Below are 13,972 nucleotides of genomic sequence, written 5' to 3' on the forward strand. Positions count from 1 at the left end.
TATTCCATCTCTCTCTCTCTCTCTCTCTCTCTCTGCAGTAGAGGGGAGGGACAGAGAGTTTATAAATGAGAGGAAAGCAATGCAGCCAAGGTTCGGCAGAGAATGAGGGCCAACTCAAACAGAGTTCTGGAGTGTCTGAGCTTCAGGGGTCTGAGTGACTGTAATTGTGCTCCTAATGGAACAAACAGGATAATTACAATTACATAAGTCAAAGAAATTGAATCCAGTGTCCAAACACAGCTAATTTCAAGCAGGTGTGGGTGTGATTTGTTTAAAAACACACTATATATATATATATATCTTAGTACTATATAGACATTACATAGATGTGCACTATATGTACAATGCATTCAGCTAGACAGCTTGTCTAGTCCCTGTAGAGAAGAAGTACTGCCAGTAGAATAGGACTCTCTGGAGCAGATCAGCATCATTACCCTATTGGCTCCATGCTGCCTAATAATGCCAGGCTGTGTTCTCTGGAATGATGGTGGAGCTCCATCCAGTACTTTTGGGATGAGTTGGGGTGGTGGTGATCATCATCCAACACCCTGATCTCACTAACACCACTCTTGCCGCAGAATGCAATCAAATCCTCACAGCAATGCTCCTCCAACATCTACTAGAATGCCTTCTTCTCTGGACAGTAGAGACAGTTACTCCAACAAAAGCAAGATTGGCGCTTTTAAATACTCTTGATTTCTGAAGAAACAGTGAACAAGTGGGTGTCCCAATACTTTTGTCCATGTAGTGTACTTAACTCAGAGCCAGAAATTCCGCATTCTCTAGGCCAGTGGAACAAATTCTGGGCAATTTTCTTCATCACGTGACCCACATCTCACACACTGCAGCCTTGCCTGCCTCTGTGAGCCTGTGTGAGCATGTGTGTGTGTGTGTGTGAGAAACAGAGGAGGGGGCTGTCCGGAAGCGGAGGGCTAATGGGAGAGGGGGTAATGGCAGGGTGCTGAGTGTGTGTGTGGAGCTGGATTTGTATGGTAGGGATCTGTGTGTAACACTCTGCCTGCTCTCACTGGAAACCTGTTCACACTGCTGTCTGAAGCTGCTGTCAAGCTGTGTGGGCCAGGTTTCATGGATCCCGTGAAGAACCTCCTAATGACGGGAACTCAGAAATGATCCAGCAGACTGTCAGTCAGCTCATCGTGAGCAGATAAGCAGAGGAGAGCTCTGGGAAGGATGTTGTTTAATGCACTGTGCTTCCCGCAGCGTCCGACCTTTGGCCTGTATCTCACTGTGAGAAAGTTTCAGCATGTAAAGCCAGCCCTGGAATTTGAGAGAGAGGGAGGGAGTTGGAGAGGGAGAGAGGGCGAGAGAGGGAGAGAGTGAAGGAGGGAGGGAGAAACAGGCTGACTAAGACTCTCTCTCTCTCAGCCGCTCAGCTGAGGACACAACGGCAGCTGCAACCTCAGCATCAAGAGCTACAGTAAGTTCAACTACAATACACACACACACACACACACACACACACACATATTCCTGCATCTGTTGTTGTACTTCCAGGGTTATATCAGCAGTCTTATAAATGTTGTGTTTAATGTTGGAGTGTATGGCTGAGCAGAACAGCCCACAGATCAGCTTTACAAATGGAACTGGACTGAGTTTAGTGTTTGGGTTTGAGTTAGGGATTGAGTTTAAGATTGTTTTTTGAGTTTGAGACTGGGTTTTTGAGTTTGAGATTGGGTTTTGAGTTTGGGATTGAGATTGAGTTTGGGATTGCATTTGGGATTGAGTTCTTGAGTTTGGGATTGAGTTTTTGAGTTTTGGATTGAGATTGAGTTTGGGATTGCATTTGGGATTGAGTTTTTGAGTTTGGGATTGAGTTTAAGATTGTTTTTTGAGTTTGAGATTGAGTTTTGAGTTTGGGATTGGGTTTTTGAGTTTGGGATTGAGATTGGGTTTTTGAGTTTGGGATTGGGTTATTCAGTTATTGAGTTTGGATTGAAATTGAGTTTTTGAGTTTGGATTGATATTGAGTTTTTGAGTTTGGGATTAAGTTATTCAGTTTGGATTTGGGATTGAGTTTTTGAGTTTGGGATTGAGTTTCTGAGTTGGGGATTGAGTTTTTGAGTTTGGGATTGAGTTTCTGAGTTGGGGATTGAGTTTTTGAGTTTGGTAATAGATTTCAGGTTTTTGTATTTGGGATTGTTTTTATGTGTTTGGCTTTGGAACTGGGTTCATGTTTGAGTTTGGTTTAGGGGTCTAGGTCTGCGTTTGTCTGTGAGTTTGTGTTCAGGTCTGCGATTCTATTTGGTGTCAGGTTTTTGTCCTGTTTTGAGTTTAGGTTTGCAGAGGTTTAGGAACAGAGCTTGGGTTAACTCTTTGTGGTTGTACTGTACGATTACAGGCTGGAAAACAGATGCAGAGCTCTGCAGCGTTTGTGATGACAGGTTGATGGAAGAGTCCAGTGTGTTTGTTTTTTCCAGCCTGGCCGCGTTGTGCTGTCTGAACAGCAGGAGTCTGAGGACTGAATGACGGCAGACCTGCTTTAAATGTTCAGCATGTACTGCAGAGTTTTGATCCCTGCACACACACACACACACACACACACACACACACAGCAGGGAAAGCCTCACTAACACAAGCTTGGCCAGCCTCTCGCCAATAAATCTTTATCATGGAGGACGGGGGGCCGTGCAAGCCCACGCTTTCCCTCAGTGTTTCCACATTTACATCATAAAAACACTTCTTACAGCCTGAACTCAGAGACTTCCCTCATACAAACCCTTATTTACAGCGGCCGGTGTCGAGGTGTTCAGGTCTGCGGTTCTGTACAGATCGTCCTTGTGTCTTTTTAATTTGTCCTTTTTGTTCATTGTCTAACCGCACACACTGCATGTGGGGTGTTCTCATCTCCAGTCAGGACACAGAGCAGTGTGTGCTGAGATGGATTAGAGAGAGAAGATAAGACACACCTTAACCCTTTCACAACTAGGCAAGCAGCAGAAGGGCAGGGTAGAGGAGAAGGTTCAGGAGTGGGGTTCAGAGTTGAGTTTGAGGTTTTAAGGTTTAAAGTTGAGTTTGAGGTTTTGAGTTTTGGGGTTCTGAGTTCAGTTTGAGTTTTGGGGTTCTGAGTTGAGTTTGAGGTTTTGGAGTTCAGGATTGAGTTAGGGGTTTAAGTTTTGGGGTTCAGAATTGAGTTTGAGGTTTTGGGTTCAGAGTTGAGTTGGAGATTTGAATTTTGGGGTTCAGAGTTGAGTTTGAGGTTTTGGGGTTCAGAGTTGAGTTGGAGATTTGAATTTTGGGGTTCAGAGTTGAGTTTGAGGTTTTGGGTTTTGGGGTTCAGAGTTGAGAGAGAGAGATTGGGGGGGTTGGGTAGAGAGAGATATAGTGGGAAGGGGAGTATAGAAAGTCAGTGATGAGTCCTGGCTCAGTGATGTGTATGATTTGGACTGTGGCTATCAAAACACTCGTCTCTCTTTCTCTCTCTCTCACCATGGAAAGCTGATATCTCACGCTCAACTGTCCTGCATTCCCCTCTCTTTCTCTCTTTCTCTCTCTCTCTCTCTCTCTCTCTCTCTCTCCTCTCACAGTGCACCGATGGAACCTGATATCAGCTTAATAGAGAAAACACCAGGGTTTACAGAGTGGCTGACTGACAGACTGACAGACAGACTTACTGACTGACTGGTCAGCGCTCCATGATGTACTGCAGCATTTTCATACCCATATGTGTAACCGTGTTGCTGTCTCTGCAGATTCAGCCATGTTGGGGTCTCTCCTGACCCCTCTCCTCTGTTTCCTGCCCCTAACGCTGTCCGTACCTCAGCCTCCTTGCAGCCGCTGCTGTGATGACCTCCCATCAGCAGAGGGCCCCATGCGGACAATGCCTGAAGTGCACACATACATCAACATGACCATCCTTAAAGGTGCTTCTTCTGTTAATCTGCTGATCTGCTGATCAAGCTGATCCCTCACCAGTTACAGTGTAGTTCCAGTGTACACCTGCTCCTTTGGTGTATCCTCTGACAGTAACTGTATTTTTAGGTGTATATTTGCTGTAAGCGCTTCTACTTTTCTGGGAAGGCTTTCGACCTGATATTGGAACATTGTTGTGAGGAGGATTCGATTGCATTCAGCCATTAAAAAACATCAGTGCAATCAGATTGTGATATTGAATGATTAGTTCTTGGGTACTGGTATTGGGTAGTGCTCCATCACTCCAGAGAACCCCACAGCTCAATGCTGGAGGGCCTTAATTACATTAATAGACTTTGGTTTCTTCTTTGCCTAATGCCCTTGCACTAAGGCCAGAGGGTCAAGAAAGCTTGAATCCCAAGCCATGCCGCTTTGCCATCAGTAGCTGGAGTCTGAGAGTGCACATGTGGCCATGGGTGGGTAGATGGTACTGTTGCCCGACACAGGCGTCTGTTAGCTGTGTGGTGCAGTGGAGCGGGGGACCAGCTGCTTTCATCAGAGCCTGTCAGCTTCCCGGCGATGCCACATTGGCGGCAGTTCGAAGACGTGAAGAGCTTGAAGAGACGTGTGTTAAGTCCTTACCCTCCTAGTGTTGGGAGCATTGCTAGTGTTAGGAGCAGGAAGAAATTTACAGAAATCCTAAATTTAAAGAAACTTTACAGGGGCTCTGGGAGATGGAGCTGGCTGGCTCTACAGGTGGGGCTTGGCAGGACAACATGTGTTTTCAGCTGCTTTCCTCACTTTAAAGTGTCCCATTTAAGTTATTTATGCTCGAGGCTCTGCTGTATTGCATCTTGAAGAATGGTGAGTCAAGCTGAACCATACTTGAAGCTCAAAGGTCTCTAGGGACAGATTGGGTTTGGACAATTGTCATCTGGCTGGAAGGGTCCGGTCCATTTTAAATCTGCATCAAGAGACTGAAGCTAGTTAAAGATGTGGAGCAACAGGATCTTAGAATGATGAAGGCTGTTCGTGCTGTTGTATCCTAGATCTCCTGCAACTATGGGAGAGCAGTCAAGCCTTGAGATGACAAACCTCCAGACTGAACAAGTACCTGGATAGCCTCATTAGCAAAAAAAGGGTCAAATTTGGATTGTGCCAGAGAAGATACCTCAATAACCAAGACCATGGTTTGCTTCATGAGCTGAGAATAATAACTGGATGTCTAGAGTTGCACCATGGACAGACGAAAATGACAAGATCGTTGTGAGAACCTGAAATTCCAGATATGTACAGCGACTCAGTCTAGCTAGAATTCAGCTTCAGGTAGTGGGATACCATCCATGATGAGATGACAGCCAATCCAAGTACAATCCTGAGTCTCAAAAGAAGTGTCCTCAGCTTAGAAACCACGAGAAGATGTAGAATCAACAAGAGGGCGAGAAGAAAAGGAAAACGGTAGAGGACCAAGAACTGAGCCTTGTGGGACACCAATGTGAATGTGAATGTCTCCCAAGTTCCCCAGTATGAGTGCTCCTCCAGGTAGAACTCAAACCAATTCCATGCAGACTGGCAATTCCAGCCTTGGAGGATCTTGTGGTTGAAAGCAGCAGACAGGTCAAGGAAGATCAGGACTCATAGTCTTTGCATATTAAATATCTCAATTACTGCTACAGGGCAAACTGTAGTTCAACGTGTGAGCTATAGTCTCACACAACAGCAAGGTGGAGCTACTTTGAAGTCAGGTGTTTTAATAAAAGTTGGCAATGACTTTGATATACCTGTTCTGCTCTTTCCTCAGGTGATAAAGGTGATAAGGGTGATAAAGGGACACCAGGCAAACCTGGTATAGAGGGTTCTACAGGACCTCAAGGTCCTGAGGGCCCCAAAGGTTCCAAGGGTCAAGCTGGAACTCCAGGCGACCCCTGCAAGTCGGAGCACTCAGCGTTTTCGGTGGGGCGTCGCAAGGCCCTCCACAGTGCAGACCTCTACCAGGCCCTTGTCTTTGACACTGTCTTCGTCAATGTCCCCGAACACTTTGACATGTTCTCTGGAAAGTTCCGCTGCCGTGTGCCGGGCATCTACTTCTTCAACATTAATATCCACACATGGAACTTCAAGGAGACTTACCTTCACATCATGCAGAATGAGGAAGCACAGGTCATCATTTACGCCCAGCCAAGTGACCGCTCCATCATGCAGAGCCAGAGCATTCTGCTAAACCTCAAACTGGGTGATGAGGTGTGGGTTCGGCTTTACAAACGCGAGCGCGAGAATGCCATCTACAGTGATGACGTGGACATCTACATCACCTTCAATGGGTACCTCATCAAGTCTCATATAGAGTAAGGGGCCGCAGATTGGACAAATGGGGAGGTAGTAAACCAGTCGTTTTGCAAAAAGTTACATTTTTTACCCCAGATTAGTCCAATTATCTTCACATCGCCTACATTACCTTCCAAAGATACCTCATCAAGGCAGGGCTATGGTGGAAAAGAGGGGACACAGTGAGTATTCATCTCCTCCAGCAAGGCCAGTGTACAAGTTGAGGTTAGTTGTCTATTATGTTTGTGGCATTGAAACGTATGATTTGTGAAACTATGTACAGTATATATAATCATATATATATAAACAGTAAAGGCACTCAGGGTCCAGTCTGTGGGTTAGTGGGCAGTGCTAAACCTGTGGAGGTTAAAACTCATTGTCTAGCTCACAGCACAGAAAGCAAAATCTGCAGAAATGTATTTGGACAGTATTCCTGGCTACAGAAACAATCCAACGTTTCTGCACTAGCAGACTTTCCACGCCTTTGTTTTCCAAAACTTTGGTTTCCAGTGAGAATTCCCCAGTTTCTGTTCCCCAGCAGAAACCTGTGATTTCCATCACCGCGGAAACCCCAGTGAATGCTCTGCATGAATGGCAGTTGAGTTTATCGAGCACACCTGGAAAACATCAGGGTTGAAAAACTTGGAAAACTAGGTCAACTGGTGGTCACCAGACGCACAGCTCCTTTTTAGAAATCTGGTTTCTTTTGCTTTGAATGAAGTGGACAGGTCTGCACCCCATGAACCGTACAAGACGTTCACTGAAGAGAGAAGGGCTTCAGTTCAGCTAATTTTCCTTGCTGATCCAGGATCTGTGTTTGGCTTTTGACCCTATTGAGAGAGTATAAACAGACAGAGAGAGGCTGATGTCAAATCTTACAACCTACAAAGCTGTGTCATTCTGTAGGCCGCGTCATGCCTGTATTATACTAGTAGTTATTTCTTTGGAAAAATCAACAGCGTTATTAAGCATCACTGCTATCAGGTCCTGTGGTAAACAAAAAGGTGCCAAACATAATACTATGGTACTTTCCCATGTACGTTTCTGCAGAGTGGGACTGGACCCCACAAATGCTTCAAGTACAAATACTCCATTCATGCCTCCATCAAGCTCAAAAGACCTTGTTTACACCTGGTCACTTCATGCGTCTTGAGGATCAGGATTATATCTGGATTAGGCCAAGCCACAAAAACACGGAAGTGTAAACTCACCCACGATGCATTTAAACCAGACACTAATCCCATCACTCAAACCACTTCAGGAGGTGGACTGAGATGCACTTGCAATCACCAGTTTAATTTCAGTCTGACTAACCGAAGACACATTTGACTACCCTGTGTTATACACATCTGGCTAAAATCTTATCGGGATACTATCCAGATACCAATCACCTGAACTGGCCAGATGTAAATGTGATTTTCTCAGTCATGTGAAAGTAAGCACAGTCAAGTCCATATGTGTGTTTGATTAAATTACCCTCATTATTTTGATTAATTGATGACCTGGTAATTCACAGGGGGACATGACCTCCTAAGCACATCCTTAGAGGTCTAATGGAGAGAATGCAGATGAATTTAAGTGGTTATTAACAGGTCATTTTAGTCCAGTATGAATCTACAGAGTGTCATTTTTGTGTCTCACAACAATACAGTAGATCATTTTTAATCCAGTATGATTCCGAAGCATAACTTGTTTTTAGTATCTGACAGTAGACTGATTTTAATCCAGTATGAATCTGCAGTGTTACATAACTACCATATCCTATAATTGTGGTAGAGACTGGTCTTGTGTGATTGGCTGAACCCGGAGCTCTCTCAGTACTAGTAGCTCTGTTCTGATCCACCTCAGGCTAAAAGAACAACAAAGCCAGCTAGAACCCTCAGCCATGCAGCATGTTGTTGTTTATGGTGCTCATATCTGCCCACATTACTGTAATTATCGGGGTTTACAAGTTAAAAGCCATCCTGGATCACGTCCTAGTCTAACACTACGTTGATAGAGCTTTGTTGATGAACTGATGATGACCTAAACTAGGATGAATAAGCAGAGGGAGATGCATTCACTTTCACTCAGGTCTAGCTTGGATATTAAAGCCAGAATGATGGTGCTAATGTTCTTCTAAAAGGTGCTATTTCTTTTGTGACTTGCAGTTTAAAAGGTGTGGATGATGGTGAGGGATGTATACTTCCCTAAATATAAACATATCATTTTATAATATAATAACATGCATTTCACACCATCATCCAGACCTTTATGATATATATATATATAAATGGAGGTGATGTAATAACGTGATATGCTGAATCTGTTTATTACGGTTCCAGAGAATGTGGTTTTCACCTCCTTCATCAGAGTGCGTGAGTGCGCAGGTAAAAAAATTGTGAAACAGGATGTGTGCGGTTTTCCTCGTTAAATAGCACGAGCTGTCCTCTCTCCAGCAGAACCAGAGAGAGAGCAGAGAAGGGCGAGTTTCAGGGGCGTTTTCAGGTGTCAACTGCTGGTTCCTATTTCCAATGAACGGTTCTTTAAAGAACCCTTTGAATAAACGAGATGTGTGAGAGTGAGGGTGGGGTTTAAAGAACCTCCACCTAATGTAAAAGCTCTTGTCCTTCGCCCTAGTGAAACTTTTTGGTGCTTGTTGTTTATCTCACAGAGAACTTCACAGAAAAAAAAGAAGTGAAAAAAAAAAATGAGACCACATGTGAAAAAACATATTATTACATATGAGCGTGTTTTCACACACACACACACACACACACACACACCCCTCCCTGGTCCACTTATCATGTTTGTGTGAGTTTATCAACCAATAATTTGATAAAAGTTATGATCAATTTTCACACCTTTCTTCAAATTCAACAGGATGTTTTGTTGCTGCTGTGCCTTTAAGACTGATCCATTGTATGTAAATGAGCTCTAATTGGATAATTGTCTGCCTTTACTGTGCCTCATTCAAGAAACACTCCTTATAACATCTCAGTGTGAGTGGGCGGGGCTAAAGTGCTCCACTGTGCTAGCTGTGATCCAGACCTCACAGTGTTTTTCCCGCCAGTGTATCTGCTTCTGTTTACACGTGAGCCAGAAGATTTCCCAGGAACTGGTCAGCTTTACAGGTTTGAGGACTTGTGGACCGGTTTAGAGGCCACTAGCTCAAGTTTGTTAAACTAGCTAGTTTAAACGCTAGTACAAATCTGGAAGACCAGCGTGGGCCGACACCTGATTCCATCTTGACTTTTGATTGGTTTCGGACTGGTTTTGTAAAACGCCTGTTCAGAAAGCCGTTCTTCCATGTTAAAGGGAACTACCAGACACACCCACTGCTCTTCTATTGGCCACGGCGAGACTCATTTACATTTACATTTAAGGCATTTAGCAGATGCTCTTCTCCAGAGCAACTTACAAAAGTGCTTTGCTATTTACCCAAGAAGAACCTCAGCTAGTTTAAATAGACTAAAATTCAGATCCTCTAATCTTAGACTCTTCTTAAACACAAGTCAATATGGTGACCATAGTACTCTGCTATTCGTCCAAGTCCTCTCAGAAGAGGAGGGTCTTCAGTCTGGGTTTGAGGACAGCGAGTGTTGGACTCTGCTGTTCGGACACCCAGGGGAAGTTCGTTCCTCCACTTCGGTGCAGGACAGTAAAAAGTCTGGACGCTCGTCTTCCGTGGATCTTAAAGGATGGCGGGTCGAGCCGAGCCGTACTTGAAGCTCGAAGGGCTCTCGGTGCAGATCAGTGTGAGAACAGCTTTAGGAGTCCTGCCCAAGAACTTTTAGGCTGTGTTCAGACTGCAGGCAAATCGGATTGGTTTCTTAGGTCAGATCTGATAAGAGGATTGTGCGCACTGTTGTTTTTAAGTGATCAGATCAGATTTCTTATGGGTTTTGGCTGTCAAGAGCATCAAAAATCAACCTGGATACAGTCTAGATATGTCAAACATCGGATCTGGGCTGGCAGTCTGAACATAGCCATGTACTGGCCCAGTCAGGCAACTGAAGCCTGGTCTGCCACAAGAAGGACAGTGTTGTTACCCACTACACCAGCCAACCTTTACCTGGCCCTGGTGAACCTGCCATTTCTGGGATATGAGGTTTGATCAAGACAGTGATTATAAGCCACATCAGCAGGAATCAGCATGTCCAGCTGATCTCACTTCATTTCTAACTCGAAGCTCTTTGAACATCCATTGAGATTCATCTGGTTAGAAGGTGCTATGTTCTACAAATGACTCGACTGCAAAAAGGTGCTGAGTTGTTTTTGTTGTTTGTGTAATTTGTAAATATGAAGCTTTATAACATGATATTAAAAAGCTTAGAGGTGATGTTTGCTGCAATAAAAAAGGTTTTTTGACCGCAAATGAGACTTTTCTTTATTTACTCTTAACAAAATGGTTCTATGCAGTACTGGAAGAGGGTTCTTTGACTTGCGACAATAGTGGAACCCTCTTCAGTGATTCATAGAACCATATTTCAAAAAACATCTACAAAAGGTTTCTGTTGTTTCTAAGAAACCGTTCAACTAGCATTCGGATGGTTCCTAGACCCAAGTACCACTGGCCCATGTTACATCACTATGTATCAAGTATACACCAATCAGCCATAACATTAAAACCACCTGCCCAATATTATGTAGGCCCCCCTCGAGCCACCAAAATAGCTCTGACCCATCGAGGCATGGACTCCTCAAGACTCCTTTAAGTCCTGTAAGTCCTGGTCTTGGGCGCCCATGACCTTCGTGTCACCAGTTCACCGGTCGTTTTTCCTTGGAGCACTTTTGGTAGGTACTGACCACTGCATACCGGGAACACCCCACAGTACCTGCCTGATGTTTTGGAGATGTTCTGATCCAGACGTCTAGAACATCACAGTCTGGTTCCTTAGTCAAAGTGTCTCAGATTCTCACACTTATCCATTTTTCCTGCTTCAACACCTTCATCACCTTCAAGAACTGACAGTTCACTTGAGATGAACCACTGGCAGCAGGAAGCAGATTATCGACGCTGTTGACCTCAGCTGGTTTTAATGTATTGGCTGATCAGTGTAGGATGTTGCCTGAAGCATCTGTCCGCAGATATGCAGCTCAGGAACAGCTTCGCTTTACTGGAGAAGCTTGAAGAGCAGTGTGGGTTACTGGTGCTCTCACGCACTCTAGTGGACAAAAATCGTAGTGCATACAATAGCAAACACACACACACACACACACACACACACACACACACACACACACACACACACTACAAATGGAAAATGTGCAGAACCATTTCTCAAATATTTCCAGCATTTATTTCCTTTTGTGCAAACAGATTGAGAGCAACACAAACAAACAAACAAACAAATATAAAATAAACAAAAACAAAGTAAACATGGTGTCTTAATGATTCCATACCTCTAATTTATTTAATAAATATATACAGACTCTCAGAATCACCACCTGGACATCAAATCTCCCACTGTACCGTTAGCACAGTATCTACACCACCAACAGTGCTCAACACCGTCACCAGTTACAGAAGAAACACCAGTAAGGCACTAATGGCTGAAGGATGCTGCTCAACATGACTGGGAATGACAGTTTCAGGTGAAACCAGTGAGTTGAAGCTTATCTTCACGTCACTCAAGGAATCCACGTTTACTCCACTGCTGGACAGCTGTACACATGCATTTCTGGACAGTGTGAGAGCTCCAGAAGCTTGATCTAAAGGTAGAGCAGCATGAGGGCTGAGGTGGTAGAGTAATACTACAGGATTTTACACTAATATGACTCTATGGGTTCTGCAGCGTTACACAGCAGTTCTGGAGAGAGGTTCTCCTCCTGCAGCTCCACCACCAAACCTCCATAGTGCAGTAGCAGCGAGTAATAGTGCGAGTAACAGTGAGAGCTGATGTGCTATTAGCTCAGAGAAGGTGCTGTGAATGGTTCTTTGAGGGATGTCATAGAAGAACCATAGAAGAACCAAGTCTGAAGAACATTTACACAAAGTGAAGGTTCTTTAGACCTTCAGAAGCTCCAAGGAGCCAAAAGTGGTTCCTCCATGGCACCTCTCAAAGAACCTTTTGATGCATCTTCGTTTTAGGAGTATAGGTTCATCAGGAGTTGCTCTAATGTTCTAGATAGGTGCAATTAATGTTAAGCTGCTGCACAGTAATCACCCAGTGCTGTTACGTTAAATATTCATCATGTTTATGGAAATGATAGGAATCAGAGATTCCCTTCTCCCGGTTATAGTCAGTGGAGCTTCAGCACGGTTCTGAAGCTGCTGAGTTTAGGTAGAACTGCTACAGAACGCTGCTTTAAGGCCTTGTGTTGCAAAAAAAGTGAGCATGACCTGATCACCTGAGTTGGTGTACACCCCTCATCACATTAAATATGCTGTGTTATTCTCTGCAATCTGATCAATTCAGTACATGAATAGAAAATATGTGTAAAATGCTACAATTAAAGTTCCTGTAGAGACTTTTGTTCTTTTATCTACACTTAGAACATCAACGTCACGTCAGCAGAACCCTGGAAGGTGAAGTTAGCTCAGTGTATTTACAGGTTCTCTCTGCAGTTCCTAAATCACATGTGTGAGGCTGGGTGTTCTCTAATCCCTCATCCAAAGTCAACATTGGCTTTTGTAACACGCACACACACACACACACACACACATGCAGAAATGCAGTTCCTCTTAATAGCTAAGGGTTCCTGCTGCCCAGACTGACTGTCTCAGTGTGGGTGTGTTGGGTCTCATGACAGCTGTCCCAGTGACATTTTTAAAACAGGGCCAAATTGAGTAAAAGCCCCAGCTCGTGTTTCTGCCCCTCCCCGTGAGAAGGGCTCAGGTGTTGTCCTACACTGCAGGACCCTTTGTGTGGCTCAGGGTGGAGAGGAAGTCACCTCCTGACTTTCAGACAAGTGCGCCACACACTTGGGTAAAGCACAGGCACACACTGCTGCACAGCCAGCTAATAACCTGCTTATTAACCCAGCACAGCTAGCTAATAACCTGCTTATTAACACAGCACAGCTAGCTAATAACCTGCTTATTAACACAGCACAGTTAGCTAATAACCTGCTTATTAACACAGCACAGTTAGCTAATAACCTGCTTATTAACACAGCATGTTAGCTAATAACCTGCTTATTAACACAGCACAGTTAGCTAATAACCTGCTCAGTAACACAGCACAGTTAGCTACTAACCTGCTTATTAACACGACACAGCTAGCTAATAACATATCTAATTCCACAGCACATCCATAAACTGGTTATTAACACAGCACATGCAGGTAATAACATGGTTACAAATGCACCACAGCTGTTCTATAACCTGTTTATGAACACAGCACAGCTACTTGATAACCTGTTATTAACACAGCACCGCCATTTCATAAACTGGTTTTGCACAAAGCACAGGTAGTTAATAACATGGTTATAAATACAGCACAGCTGCTTAATAACCTGGTTATTAATACAGCACAGCTATTTAATGACTGGCTTATTAACACAGCACAGGTAGTTAATAATATGGTTATAAATGCAGCACAGCTACATTAAACAGCATTGCTGATTAATAACCTATTTATTAACACAGCATAGCTAGCTAATAACATGGTTATTAATACAGCATGGCTATTTCATAACCTGGTTATTAACACAGCACAGTTAGCTAACATGCGAATGTGCTAATTACATAGTTACTAAAGCAGGTCACCTGATTATTCAGCTGGTGATTAACACAGGAATTAACGCTAGTCATGTTACAGTTAAGACAGTTAGTCTAGCTAATAACCTAATT

At 43.9% G+C, this 13,972-nt stretch overlaps 1 protein-coding gene across 1 annotated transcript; it reads left to right on the forward strand.

The window, feature by feature from the left end:
* The first annotated feature begins 1,343 nt into the window (after nucleotides 1-1,343).
* c1qtnf6a (C1q and TNF related 6a) lies at nucleotides 1,344-10,552 on the forward strand. The gene is made up of 3 exons (XM_072674501.1): nucleotides 1,344-1,438; nucleotides 3,711-3,881; nucleotides 5,672-10,552. Exons 2-3 carry the CDS (start codon nucleotides 3,719-3,721, stop codon nucleotides 6,217-6,219), a joined length of 711 nt encoding a protein of 236 aa, XP_072530602.1. The 5' UTR covers nucleotides 1,344-1,438; nucleotides 3,711-3,718; the 3' UTR covers nucleotides 6,220-10,552.
* The last annotated feature ends 3,420 nt before the right edge of the window (nucleotides 10,553-13,972 follow it).

Source organism: Salminus brasiliensis, chromosome 3 (genome assembly GCF_030463535.1).
Source record: "Salminus brasiliensis chromosome 3, fSalBra1.hap2, whole genome shotgun sequence".
Lineage (NCBI taxonomy): Eukaryota > Metazoa > Chordata > Actinopteri > Characiformes > Bryconidae > Salminus > Salminus brasiliensis.